At 44.2% G+C, this 12,197-nt stretch overlaps 2 protein-coding genes across 2 annotated transcripts in view; one reads left to right on the top strand and one right to left on the bottom strand.

Moving 5' to 3' along the window:
• Window positions 1-7,371, top strand: part of SERBP1 (SERPINE1 mRNA binding protein 1) — a 34,104-nt gene extending 26,733 nt beyond the window's left edge. The window contains exons 9-11 of the mRNA XM_009320657.1: window positions 1,826-1,999; window positions 3,077-3,115; window positions 4,364-7,371. Coding sequence (XP_009318932.1) covers window positions 1,826-1,999; window positions 3,077-3,115; window positions 4,364-4,420 — 270 coding nt within the window. The 3' untranslated portion in view covers window positions 4,421-7,371. The remainder of the gene's footprint in view (window positions 1-1,825; window positions 2,000-3,076; window positions 3,116-4,363) is intronic.
• A 1,577-nt stretch (window positions 7,372-8,948) lies between these two features.
• IL12RB2 (interleukin 12 receptor, beta 2) overlaps window positions 8,949-12,197 on the bottom strand; it is a 20,242-nt gene continuing 16,993 nt past the window's right edge. The window contains 1 exon segment of the mRNA XM_009320656.1: window positions 8,949-8,984. Within this exon segment, the coding sequence (XP_009318931.1) occupies window positions 8,949-8,984 (36 nt within the window).

Genomic DNA, 12,197 nt, shown 5'->3' with positions numbered 1-12,197 from the left:
ACAAAGCCACTGATACTACCTCTCAGAAAAGAGAATGTCATACAACTACCACTAAGTTGAAGATATCATTTCAGTACCCTGCAGCGATCAAAACTGTAGATAAGATACTAAGTAGTAGGAAAGGTATCAAAACCATAGCAAAAGGTATTGTGTACTGTTTTACAGATTGTTGGTGTACTTATATTTGAGTAGTGCCATGTCAGGCTGAGATGTGGAATGACTTTTCTCTGAAAAATAACTGCTTAGGCTAACTTCCTAAGTTTGGAAAAGAGATCTCTGAGGGGAGGGTGTACAATTCAAATCTCTAAAATCAGGAGTGGGATGCGGACCGGTTGTTCCACGGAATACATCCCAATGAAATATGTTTGAAATAAAGCAGTGTGGAGAGGTATTTCTCATTGTGCCTAATAAAATTGCAGTGCCCTCCGCTGCAGGACATTGTGGAGGCCAAACGTACAACTGGGCACAGAAAGGGGTAATTAGATTGGCGGGGGAGAAAGCTCCTTCTGGCTCTGTACATTATGGCGCTTGTGACTGACTCAAGGAATCCCTGAAAGCAGCTTTCAGCCTTTTGACTGCAGACCTCTGTGTATCCATTGGCTGCCTTATGAAGGATCCACAAATGGTAATTAAAGGGTATAGGGCTTAATTGCACAATGTATTGCCTTTGAAAGTCAGCATATTGTGTAATTACATCACAAAAAAAGTAAGTTAGAGTCAGGAGGCTTAAGCTTGGACATGGCACTTCTGTAGTAAAAAACAAGCAAACTGAAAATTGCTGTGCCAGAAATTAGGTGGTTATAGGAAAAGAAAGAGTTGTATGTTGTCACGTTTCCAAAACACGACGATTGGACCTTATAAAAGGCAGAGTGCTGAATAGATAAACCCTTGGTCTGATCCAGTGCGGTCAGTTTTACATTTTGTGTATCATCATAGGTGCCAAAAACTGACTACATGGAAAAATTATTTGTGCAAAATAGGAAAAATAATTAATTTAAAAACACTTGGTTCTCTGTGTTCAGCGTGTAATAACTTAAAATACTCAAATATGCTGAATAGTAGCATTTATGGTGTTAGATATAACTTCGGCCCATACCTTGCTCCTCGAGGCTCAGGTTTCTCACTGGGAACCAACCAGCTGTAAGAGACTGGCAAAGGTGGTGAGAGTCAATTTTTCAGTGTAATTGGTGAGACTGTTTCTCTGTTTCAGCATTAATATTTTAGCTACTTCAGTTATATTGTGTTCTAACTGTTTATGCCTCGTTCACTGTTTGTTATGGCTAATACAAACCAATAAGGGATTCTTACCATCTCCCTTGTTTTAAATATTTATACAGGGCTAAGCAAATGAGAAAGTGTAAAGTACTCATTGAGCAAAATAAAGATGGGTTACCAAGTAAGTATTTAAAAAGAATGAAATGAATTGATAGAACCTGAAGATTTCTCAGGATATGAAGTGAGAAGAGAAATGCTAGAATGCTGTACTGGCTTGGTGATAGTCAGTTTGGTCTCGGATAAGCCTACACACGTTGCTCTGAAGGAACTCCAGAGCTTCCCTGAATTATTTTGGAAATGCAAAATACCTTTGTTTGCTCAAGCGCTTATTTGATTACCTATATGTGGTTTTGTTGTCTGCACAAGTGGTATAACTTGATTCCTAACAATTCCTGCACTATCATTTAACTTGAATCAATCGAGGTAATCAATCATCAATTTGGGAGTGCATTTGGAGGTGAACACGCATGCTGTGGTGGTAAGAGTGCAACTACAGATTAAAAACTTCCTTTGGTGATTTTTCTTACTCATGGAGAAACACTCATTTCAGGCTCATGCTGAGGATTCTGTAATGGATCATCACTTCCGCAAGCCAGCAAATGATATTACATCCCAGCTGGAGATCAACTTTGGAGACCTCGGCCGCCCCGGACGTGGTGGCAGAGGGGGACGAGGTGGCCGAGGGCGTGGTGGCAGGGCCAGCCGTGGAGGCAGAACTGACAAGGTAAGTAGGTACAGCTTTCATCTACAAAGGAGTTTCATTTCAGTTGTTACTAGGATTTTCATATAGATAGTTTTAGGTGTCTTCCTTACTTCTGAGGAAGTTGCTCTGACAACAAACACTGCATTTTAAAACCAAGTAAAGTGTCTATTCTTACAAGTTTACTTTGAACTAGGTTACTGTTAGGACAAAAGGATGAATGTTTTAGCAGTGCTCTTATTAAACACAAAAAAGAGAGGATGGGGAGTAGGTTGGATTAAAAAAAACTGTCCATCTTTGAAGGCTGTATCTAAATGCAAAAAAAGGTCTCTTCAGTATGGACAGATCTGAATGTACTGTGAGATGCTTCTGTTTGTGCCAGAGCAGAACCACGAGTGTTAGAGCAGTTATTTTCAGACACAGTCAGGACGGACTATCTGCATTGTGACCTGTTGGGGGTGAAAGACTAGTTTTACGGCTGCATGTTATATCTTGAATTTGAGGAATTTGGAGTTTTCATGTGGAAATAGGACTCTTCCTTACTGTTTTGGTTTTTTTCTTCCTAATCTGCAGTAATTTTTTTCCTCCTCTAGTCCTAAAGCCCTAAGGAAATACTCAGGACTAAATACTGAATGGGGTTGGGAGAGAACATGTAAAGTTGAAGTAGCATAGTATAGCTACAGTAAAGATTTGATTCAATATGGATCATTTATTCGGCTTACAGTAAAGATTTGATTCAATATGGATCACTTATTCGGCTTAAATGCATCTAATCAAATTGTTACTAGAAAATGAGTTCAGTCTGTGTGGTGTGGCTTTTTTGTCATAGACCAGACTTGCTTATTTTTGTCTCATGTAGGACACTGACTTTGTTTTCTCTCTTACACTGGATCACTTTAAGTTTTAGGCTTATTAGTTGGAAAACTCTCCTGATACCAATATAAGAAAATTTTAAGGAACTGATACTAAATGGTGGTGGTGTTTGCTCTGAGTTGTTGCACTAATAAGGCATCTTGCTGCTTCAAGAATGCTGTCATTAAGTAGTTAAAAACTTTGAGATCTGCAACTTACTTTATGTTGACTTTGTTTATTTCCTTCCAGTTGGTTAAGGAGTTTGACGTGATCCACACACCCAACCAGGTTGGTGATCTCTGCTGGCACTTATGTTACCTGTGAACAAGGCCCTCCTGTTGCAGGGACTGTAACTCCCCTCCTGCAGCGGATTGGCTTTTTTGGCTTGCCTTCTGCTTTTGTGTAATGAGCAGCTGGAGATACTAAGGCTATAGGCTTAAGACCCTGCCGTTACTTTTTAACTCTAGTTTGTGGGCTGGGTACTTCTGCAGTGTCTTAGTCTTGCCTATAGAAGTTGATAAAACTTTCATTGGATGATTTAAATATATTTCTTTGTCTTGATCAGTGAATATATTTACAGGAAATTCCACTATCCTGGCTTTTCCTATTCTTCTTCTTCCACATCCCTCATGGAAGTATTCTAAAATACTTAATTTCTGCATTTCATTGTAGCACTTTTGTAGGTGTGGTACAGAGCTTTTTAAAAAACTGTTAGCAAAGTACTGAGGAGATTCTTGGTTAACGTGTATGAATTTCTAGGGCTAAGTTGGCACAAAAATATTTTTATCAACAGCTAGTTTCTGACTGGGGAAAGTTAAATGTCTGAAACTTAATCTGTGCTACAAAGAGGTCTTTTCTGTAACGCTTCAGTCATGTCCCTCAGTAAGAATTGATGGCTATGGGCTAGTACAATAGCATAATCCCACATCTAGGGATCTCTAAGAATGGAAAAAGATGTACTTGTAACCTTGTGCGGTAATCATGTGCAAACATGGTCTGTTTGCCTATAATGTCTCTTCAGATAGCTTTGATTCAGAAAGTAGTATAGGAAACTTTCTAGTCCTTGGAATAAAAAAAAAAGATTGCTTATCATGGGGGGAAAAAAGTTGCTCTTGTAGTAATTTGTTCAGTACTAGACTGCTTACTGCACTGTAGTGTGTACCTCTTTGAAACCCAGTATTTCCCTATTGAATAGGTTAAAGCAGTTAACCTATTTAACCTGAAGGTTAAAGTAGTTTTAAAAAGGAATTTTTAAAGGCCACAACCCCCGTTTGTTTGGGGTGCAGGGAGTCCCCCTAACTGCAGCTGCCCCGTGCAAGTGCTGCCCAGTCTGTCTGCACAGGGACAGAGGCGTAACCTTGTCCCCGTGCACGCTGGCTGGGCCCCTGCGTGTGCTTGCAGTTGAGCTCACATCTCGCGCTGCCCAGCTCAGCTGTGCGCTGAGCCCTGTTTGCCTGGCGAAAGGAAGGACTTGGTATTGTAGGGTTTGATGCCGCTGAAGGTGAAGGTAATAACTTTCTGATGTTTCTCTTTCAGTCAAGTGCTTCTGCTCCTGATGTAGATGACCCAGAGGCTTTCCCAGCTCTGTCCTAAACTGGATGTCATAAGCCAACCCTGCCCTCATCGGGCCTTCCTCTCCGAGGCTTGCATGCTTAAGGATCCTAAACAACTAAGAAATTTAAAAAAAAAAAGGAGACTGTCATTCATACCATTCACACCTAAAGACTGAATTTTATCTGTTTTGAAAATGAACTTCTCTCGCTACACAGAAGCAACAATATGGTAGTCAGTTTTGTATTTAGAAATGTAATGGTAGCAGGGATGTTTTCATAATTTTTTCAGAGATTATGCATTCTTCATGGATACTTTTTTGTATTGCTGCTTGAAAATATGCGTTTCCAAACTTGAAATATAGGTGTGAACAGTGTGTACCAGTTAAAAGCTTTCACTTCATTTGTGTTTTTTTTAATTCAGGATTTTAGACATTTTCCCTAAACTACAAACTGGGTTTTAATTATTGCACACTATTTCCGTTTCCTTAATTCCTGTTTAGCAGATTTTTATCAGCCCATGGTCTTTTGGGTTATGTGAAATTTTAATTTGGCAGACTGTTAGTGCTGTATGGAATACTAACTCCTGGAGTACTTTTAGTTTTAATGCTTAGTTTCAGACTTGGAAAAACAGTCATTTTTCATCTATGTTTGGTAGTTTGTTTACGCAAAATCTTTATACAAAATTGATACCAGATACTTGAAAAAGATTCAAAGCACATTGGTTTATAGTTAAATACCTGTGTATTGATCCAGCAATGATGTGTGGATAATTGGTCTAAACAGTTTTTTAAAATTAATGTATTACACCTTTCACTCACCCTTTTTAACCTTTATTCCCTCCTCTTCCCTTCAACAGAACAAGATGCTTTGTTGGCAAAAAAAAAGAGTTTTTAAATTACCTATGCTTTCTCTTTGAGAGGGTACCCTGTAGATTGGAGTAACCTTTCCTGTTGTTGGAGCAGGGAGGTGGGGGAAGGTGGTAGCTGTTGCTCCGGTAGTCTGTCTGGACTCCGGCTGGGACGTGGAATTGTGCAGCACAGTCTGTTGACAGGAGTACATCAGCACGTGATGTATTCACAGCACTGCTCTGACAGTGGCAGGTCTTCTGAAGAAGAAACCACAGGCATTGGCTGGGTCTGGCAGGAGGGAGTTTTGCCTTACCTTTTCAGGATGGGGACATTGTAATCTGTGTGCGATACAACAAAAAGATGCAAAACAAAACCCCAACACTTAAACTTTCTGTCAAAACTTTTGTTGTGGATTTGTGCAGTGTTCAAGATCTGATTGCTAGCTGACAAATGAATGTTTTTCAGAGTGCGATTGTAAGAAACCCTTTCTACCCCCGTAGAAGTTTGGCGTAGGTTTCATTTAATCCCTGTGAACAGGATTACCACTTCAGTACACGAAAGGAGTTGAGAGAATGACTAATAAAGAGGGTTTCTTAGGATTTTTATCTGCAGCATTTGTTAGGAGACTAGAAACAGGTTTCTCATTTTATTTAATGTTTTACACTTTGGACAGCTTATTACATATTTGTAGTTTCTTAACTAGGTAGATAGAAAACAAAAGGTAACACCCTATTTTTTTAAAAGCTGTACAGGACAGGCAAAAAGTATTGGAGACCTTTGAATATGAAATATCAAACTCCTTAACTGTGGTGTTTAGCTGGCTTGCTTTCTCTGAACTATTTTCTACAAAAGTTTTTGTTGTAAACCACTGTTAATATCATTGGATTAGACTTTTTAGTGCACTCGCCTATAGTTTAAAGTACCAGGCTGTGAGAAGGAGGCAAGTTTTCAAACAGTGGATGGTAAAATCTCTTGGTTCATTTCTCCTGACTCTAAGCAGATCTTACACAAGTGCTCAGTGGGGGGGCTGTTGGAGGTCCAGCACTGAGTTGTTCCTCATCCCTCTCCCTTTTTGGTTTGGTAGAATGTGTTGCAGTTTCAGCATTAGGGACACCTTGGATAGTACAATTGAACGAATGCCTTGATATGCAGAAACACACCTGCGGAAAAGCTTTCTCTGTAACGTAAACCCTCCTCCCCTTATCCAAACTGTATATTTGCTGTTTCAGTTGCCACTCAGCTTTTTTTCCAGATGACTTCTGGGCCAGCCAGTCGGTCATTTGGAGCCCTGCTAGCTGGACTTGGTCAGAAGGTTTCCCTTCTCCTACTTTAGAGCATAGAGCAGTTTCCCAAATGGCATGTCACATATGATTTTCAAGAAAGCTTGTACTTACAGTTGGTCCGTCTGCTGTTCTGATAGCTGTAAATTTGCCTCTTTCAGTCCATTTGTGTCAAGAACTAAAACTGTGAACATATATCTTTAATATTGGTGGGTGTTAACTGAAATAAAGGTTTATTTTCATGCTCTTTTAAAAATGTCATGAAAACACATGGAGATGAAACCACTTAGGTTATAGCGTCTCATCTAGGTTCTGCCCCAAGTGGTCCAGTCTGCCTGTGGTGATGGTGCCCAGGCACTTCCATTGCCAGGAACAGACTCTGCCTTGGGAAAATGTCTCCCTCGGAGTAGCTTATTTACAATTAATGAGCTTGCTCTTTAGTAACATTTTCTGTCCTCTTGCTTGCTACTTGTGCTGTCACGCCAAATCCAGAGGACTAGACCTTTTAAAATCTGAACAATTTGGAAAAGACGGTCAGCAGAAAAAGTTGGAGACAAACAGAAGCACGTGGTGCGAATTGGCTTCAGAATGTAACGATGGCAAGGTTTGAGCATGAAAGTTCATCTTACAGATTGAATGCCACTGATGCTGGGAGGAGACTAGACTGATCAATAAATGCAAGTGTTAGCCATGTGGGAAAGGACATAAATTCTTCCGAAACATCAGAAGTCGGTGTGAATATATGGTGTTTGCAGTTCGAGGAGTTGAGACCGCTCTTACCTGTAATGACTCTTTGCCCATGGAGATTGGTTTGCATAGCCACGCCTCTTGTTTTAATAAACGCAGGACATATGCCTAAAGCTGACCTTCCAGCATTTGCTAACCTGCTTCTTAAATCATTACAAGGACCATGTTACCTTCATTTTGTACTCCTGTTCCGGTCTGCCTTCGCCAGGTAACAGCCTCCTGGCCAGGCTCAGGGTGTGTTTGAGCAGACGCCAAGTGCCCCGATGCAGTGGTCAGCAAGTTCCCCACTGCACCGGGTGCTGCACTAGAAAAGCCAAATGTAATATTCTTGCTGGGGGGCGTAACCTGACTGGGGGGAAAACTGTTCATTTGCCCTTACTGGGAGACTTTCAGGTAGGGGTGAGAATGTTTGGTCATTGTCCTACTAACGATGTTGTTTGTCTCTTGAAGTTGGAGTAGGACTTTATGGGAAGCCCTGCATGGGAATTTATCTAGAGACTTGAAGATCAAGGAAAAAATGCACTCTGGTGTTCTGTTGTCCATATATTGAAGTTGAAGATCAATATGCAGAAATAGATGACTGACAAAATAGCGCGCTTTTTTGCCTTTTTTAAAAAATACCTTCCTTTGGTACTATGTGTCTAACTTGGTTGTATGCAGCTGACTTGAGGTAGTGGCTTGTCTGTGATGCCCAGCCAAAATCCTCTTGCCAGCGTGGTTGCTAGATTGGGTATGGAGAGCATGAAAATGGAGCTGTGCTGTCTGGGATGTCTGACCCAAGTCAGAGTGAAACGTTTGCCTTTGAGTGACACCAAGCCAGTCTTCACAGGTGGGAGATGTCTGTGTACCAGGCTGGAGACCAAACCTTGGAATGAGCTGCTAGACCCAAAATGCGAAATGGTGAGCTGGTACTTTGCAAAAAATCTTGCACACTTTGTGTAGCAGGTGGTGTGAGAGGCCTTGTGCGGACATGGAAGAATGGTGCTTCACTGCCTTGACGGAGACTGGTCTGGGTGTAGTTTGTCTCCCTTACGTACGTTATTTTCACAGGTGAAATATCTGACTGAAAAAAGGCAGTGCGAGAGGAGGACAAAGACTAACAAAGCTATTCTCACTTTCTAAGCTCTCACTGAGAAAGTGGCTTTGGGTTTGTTCCTAGCAGTGAAGTGCAGTGGTGGCGGCCCCCCCTTTGCTGGGCTGTGGCCGGCTGTGTGGCTGGAGCTCGCAGGCTGGTCGCTTCTCCTCCAGGACTGAAGCTTGCAGGGCTGCGGGTGTTAATGCACTTTGGCTCAAGTTGGAGGGTGTGCAGAACTGCCCGTGGTCAGATGTTTCTGACATGAGTTGGAGCATGCTGTCACTTCATTCCCTAGAAGAGAGAAAGCAAGTAGGAGCTCATATGTTTTTTTCATATTTCAGCAACGATTACAACTTCAAAATAAGAAAATAAATGTGAGGACTTGAGGTGTGCTGCATGGCTGTCGTGTGTGCAGTGTCTCAGCTCTGGGTAGTCGTACAGCTGTTGACATGCCTGTCATGTTGGCAGGGAGTGGTAAACGTGTTGGCTTGCTGGGGTGTGCTGCAGGAGAGGTGAGCTGGGCTGGCGCTGATGCTCGTTTGTGGACGGTTCAGTGCGAGCCAAGGCTTGCTTCAGTTTGTGTTGGTTCACTGCCCTAGGGTGTGAGATTGCCTGTAGTTACCGATAGGCGTTCTTGAGCTGCTTGATCTTCACCTGTGAGAAGTTACTACAAAGGTCATCATAACACCAAGAGGTGAGGGAGCTTTATTTTACTTGCGCATTCTTCACTGGGTGGAGGTGAATCGGATATGGGATTGGCTTTGTTGCAATGTTTCAGTTCAGCAATTTGAATTAGCACGTGCCTAGCATGCCCAGTTGTGGTTGGGATTTGTACTTGACAAACTGCAGGATTTCCATTGTCTTGTGTGGAGGACAAGGAAAAGACGTGCTTCTGTCCTTTCTCCTAAGAAAGCGCCTGAAGGTTTGTCTGGCTCTGTGAGATTGTGCGGCACTTGCAGGGCAGCGATGCGGAGCAGGAGGGAAGCATGTCGGGACAAGATGGCCATTGCTACTTACGTGCTTTTTCGTGCAGCAGTTCCTTTTAACAGTGGACCACTGTTTACCTTTGTCAGACTTGGATGAAGATGCTAGAAGGGATGGCTGCTTGCAGGTTGCTTGTGGACTGCTGTTAAAAGCTGTTTTCATGTGGAAGTGCTGTCCTGTCTGAGCACATCCATGTCCGAGCTGTGACCTTGAGCATGGAGGTCCTGGGCCAGTTTGGAGGTGGCAGTGAGGATGCAAACAAGTTCCAGGGTTGAAATACTATCTGAAAATACAACTCAAACCTAAATTTCTGGTAACCACATGAGTAGGGCTGCATTGCAGAGCTGCTGCAAAGCCTCCTTGCACATGGTTTTATTGGGAGCCTGCAGATGAAAAAAATCCTGTCAGCTTTGACACCCCTACTGAAAATGTGTGTGGAAGCGGGGAGTGTACATCGCTTGCATTGGTACCGTGGCGAGGCAGACTGTATGCTGCGTCTTAATGAGTACGTGCATCTCTCTCGAACGAGAGGCTGTCATGTGTGTTTACTGGCACATCTGGGAATCGTTTTTCTTCAGTGCACAATTTCTACTGTGAATGTGGTGAGCTCATGCCAAGTGGTTGGGCAGTAAGGGTAAGTATTCTCGTCCTCCTGTGACTGCTGAGTTACCTGACAAGAAGAATAAGCTTTGTTGGAGCCATGATAGGAGAAGGATCCCTTGGCATGTCTGGGAGAGGTTGTGGGCAGCGTCCTGCCGCAGGTGAGCTGAGGGGTAGGTGCAGGGACTGCACTCCCTGTGCTGGGATGGTGGGGGAATGGCTGTCGTGCACACCCAGCGCAGGTGGGCTGTGCGAGCGCTGTAGCAAGAACATGCATCTCAGAAGTGGTCTTTGTGCTGCAGAGGAGCCCTCAAGTGCACACCGCGAGATCGCCGGACTGCAGCACGCCAGAGCTCTTACCTGGAGCGCTGCTCCTTTCCTCTTGCAATGTTTCCCCGCAGCACCTTTCCCTCTGCTTTGGGAAAGCAGTTTCCTGGGCAGTAGCTGTCTTCAGTCTCCTTCTCTTCCTTGGTTCTTTATCCCCGAGAAGCGACTTTCAGGAGGAGTGCCGCACGCTGTCATGCCCCAGCTTTAATTGCAGGCTCCAGCTACTGAAAATGTCTCGGCCAGACAGTGAGGCTGGGTCGTTTGAGGGGTTTGTGGGTGTCCAGTGGGAGCTGGCAGTGAGTGGTGTGCTGGATCCCACGGGCTGCTGGCTGCTCAGGCAGCCGAGCTGCTCTGCCTTTACCAGGCTGCATCTCCTTCCTAGGAATACGTGCGGTTGTGGGCTAACAACAGCTAAATCATTGCTGACGGTTTTATTTTGTTTTCAATACATAGAAACAGAAGACTGGAAAGCTAAGGTTTGAGAAGAACCAGGGTGCTTGTGATCGCTTGTGCTGATCCAAGGGAAACACTCTGGGCATTGCAGGGAGGTGCAGAGAGAAGTCGCTGAAAACTGAACACAAGGAGAGCTGGTGCCAGGGCTTGAATTTCACGTTCCTAAGAAACCTTAAAACTCACATGCACACAAGTATTTTCATAGACTCCCACCCGCTGCAGAGATGGTGTCACGGTTCGGATGGAGGTACAGACCTCGGCAAACCAAGTAATGCGAATAACCCCAGCCTGTCTGGCACTGGCTCAGAAGGCAGCGCATGCCCGGTTATTAACAGTCACGGGCTTGTCCTGCAGTGCCTTTGAACTTGGGAGTGCCGGAGCGTATGGGCCTCCTGTAGAAGGTAACAGCCACATCTGGGGGAACAAGCCAACAGAAATCTCCTTAACCCACCACTTTGGTTTTGCTTTTCACTTCAAGCAAAAGGCAGTGGGGAAAGCCGTGGCCTTGAGGTAGCAGCCTTGTGACGCAGGTACATCTCTGTCGCAGCTGTGCAAGGAGACCTGTGCAGGGCTCCTGAGGGCTGTTTCCTCACTGAGTTGGATAATGGCTGTTCGTGGAGGTGCTCTGAGATGGTGGTATCACAGGAGGGTTTCATCACCATTTTATGCCACTGCTCGACAGCTTGTGTAGTCAGCTGCGGATGGAGAGCAGCCACCTGATCCTGGGTAGGAGGAGGATGCTCCAGGTAAGTTCAGATCTGGACTACCTCATCTCTAGCAGTAATGCTTCAGCTTTATTTTTAAAAACACTTTAATCTCTGCGTAGCTGCGGTGTAGTAGCACTTGAGTTTGACCAGAGGAAACAACAGGAAACAAATTTCAGGTTTCCAACACTTTACACACACACATATAGTAAACAAAGTCATTAAATATGTAACACATACTTCAAACCTGTAATTGGAATACCTCAATAAATGATTTAAATTGTTCTCACCAGTCCATTTGACTTACTGCGTACATGCGCTGCCTGTTGCTTTTATTTCTGGTGAGGATTCCTCCTTTTCTGAGCTGACCCACAAAGGCAGGCTGGCCCTGGCTGAGCTGCCAGCCCTGCTGCAGCTGTGTCCCTCAGTACCCGTGCGGGCTGTAGCACCAGTGTCGAGGGGACAATGTGACTTAGTGCCAGTACTGGAGGAATACTGCCTGTGGGCTAGCAGGCATTAAGTTTAGCACTGGTGGATGCAGATGTCCCCATGGTGCATCGCTAACCTGCTGTGCACAGCTGGAGGAGCAAGGGCTGCAGCCGTGGTCCTGCTGGGGCTGGGATGCTGAGGTCTGACCCTGGCATAACTCCTCACTCTTCCTGGGTGAGCGACGGTTGAAATGGTGGTTAGCACATCTCTGATTCCTGGGGTGGACGAAGCTGGGCTGAGCCACTTGTGATCAGGCAGTGGGACAGGGGCCTGAGGCAACCCAGGCTGCAATGAAGGCATCTGAGTAATT

This window comes from Pygoscelis adeliae, unplaced genomic scaffold, assembly GCF_000699105.1.
Source record: "Pygoscelis adeliae isolate BGI_AS28 unplaced genomic scaffold, ASM69910v1 Scaffold402, whole genome shotgun sequence".
NCBI lineage: Eukaryota > Metazoa > Chordata > Aves > Sphenisciformes > Spheniscidae > Pygoscelis > Pygoscelis adeliae.
Note: the sequence above shows the minus strand (reverse complement) of the source record. Positions and strands in the feature narration are given on the sequence as shown.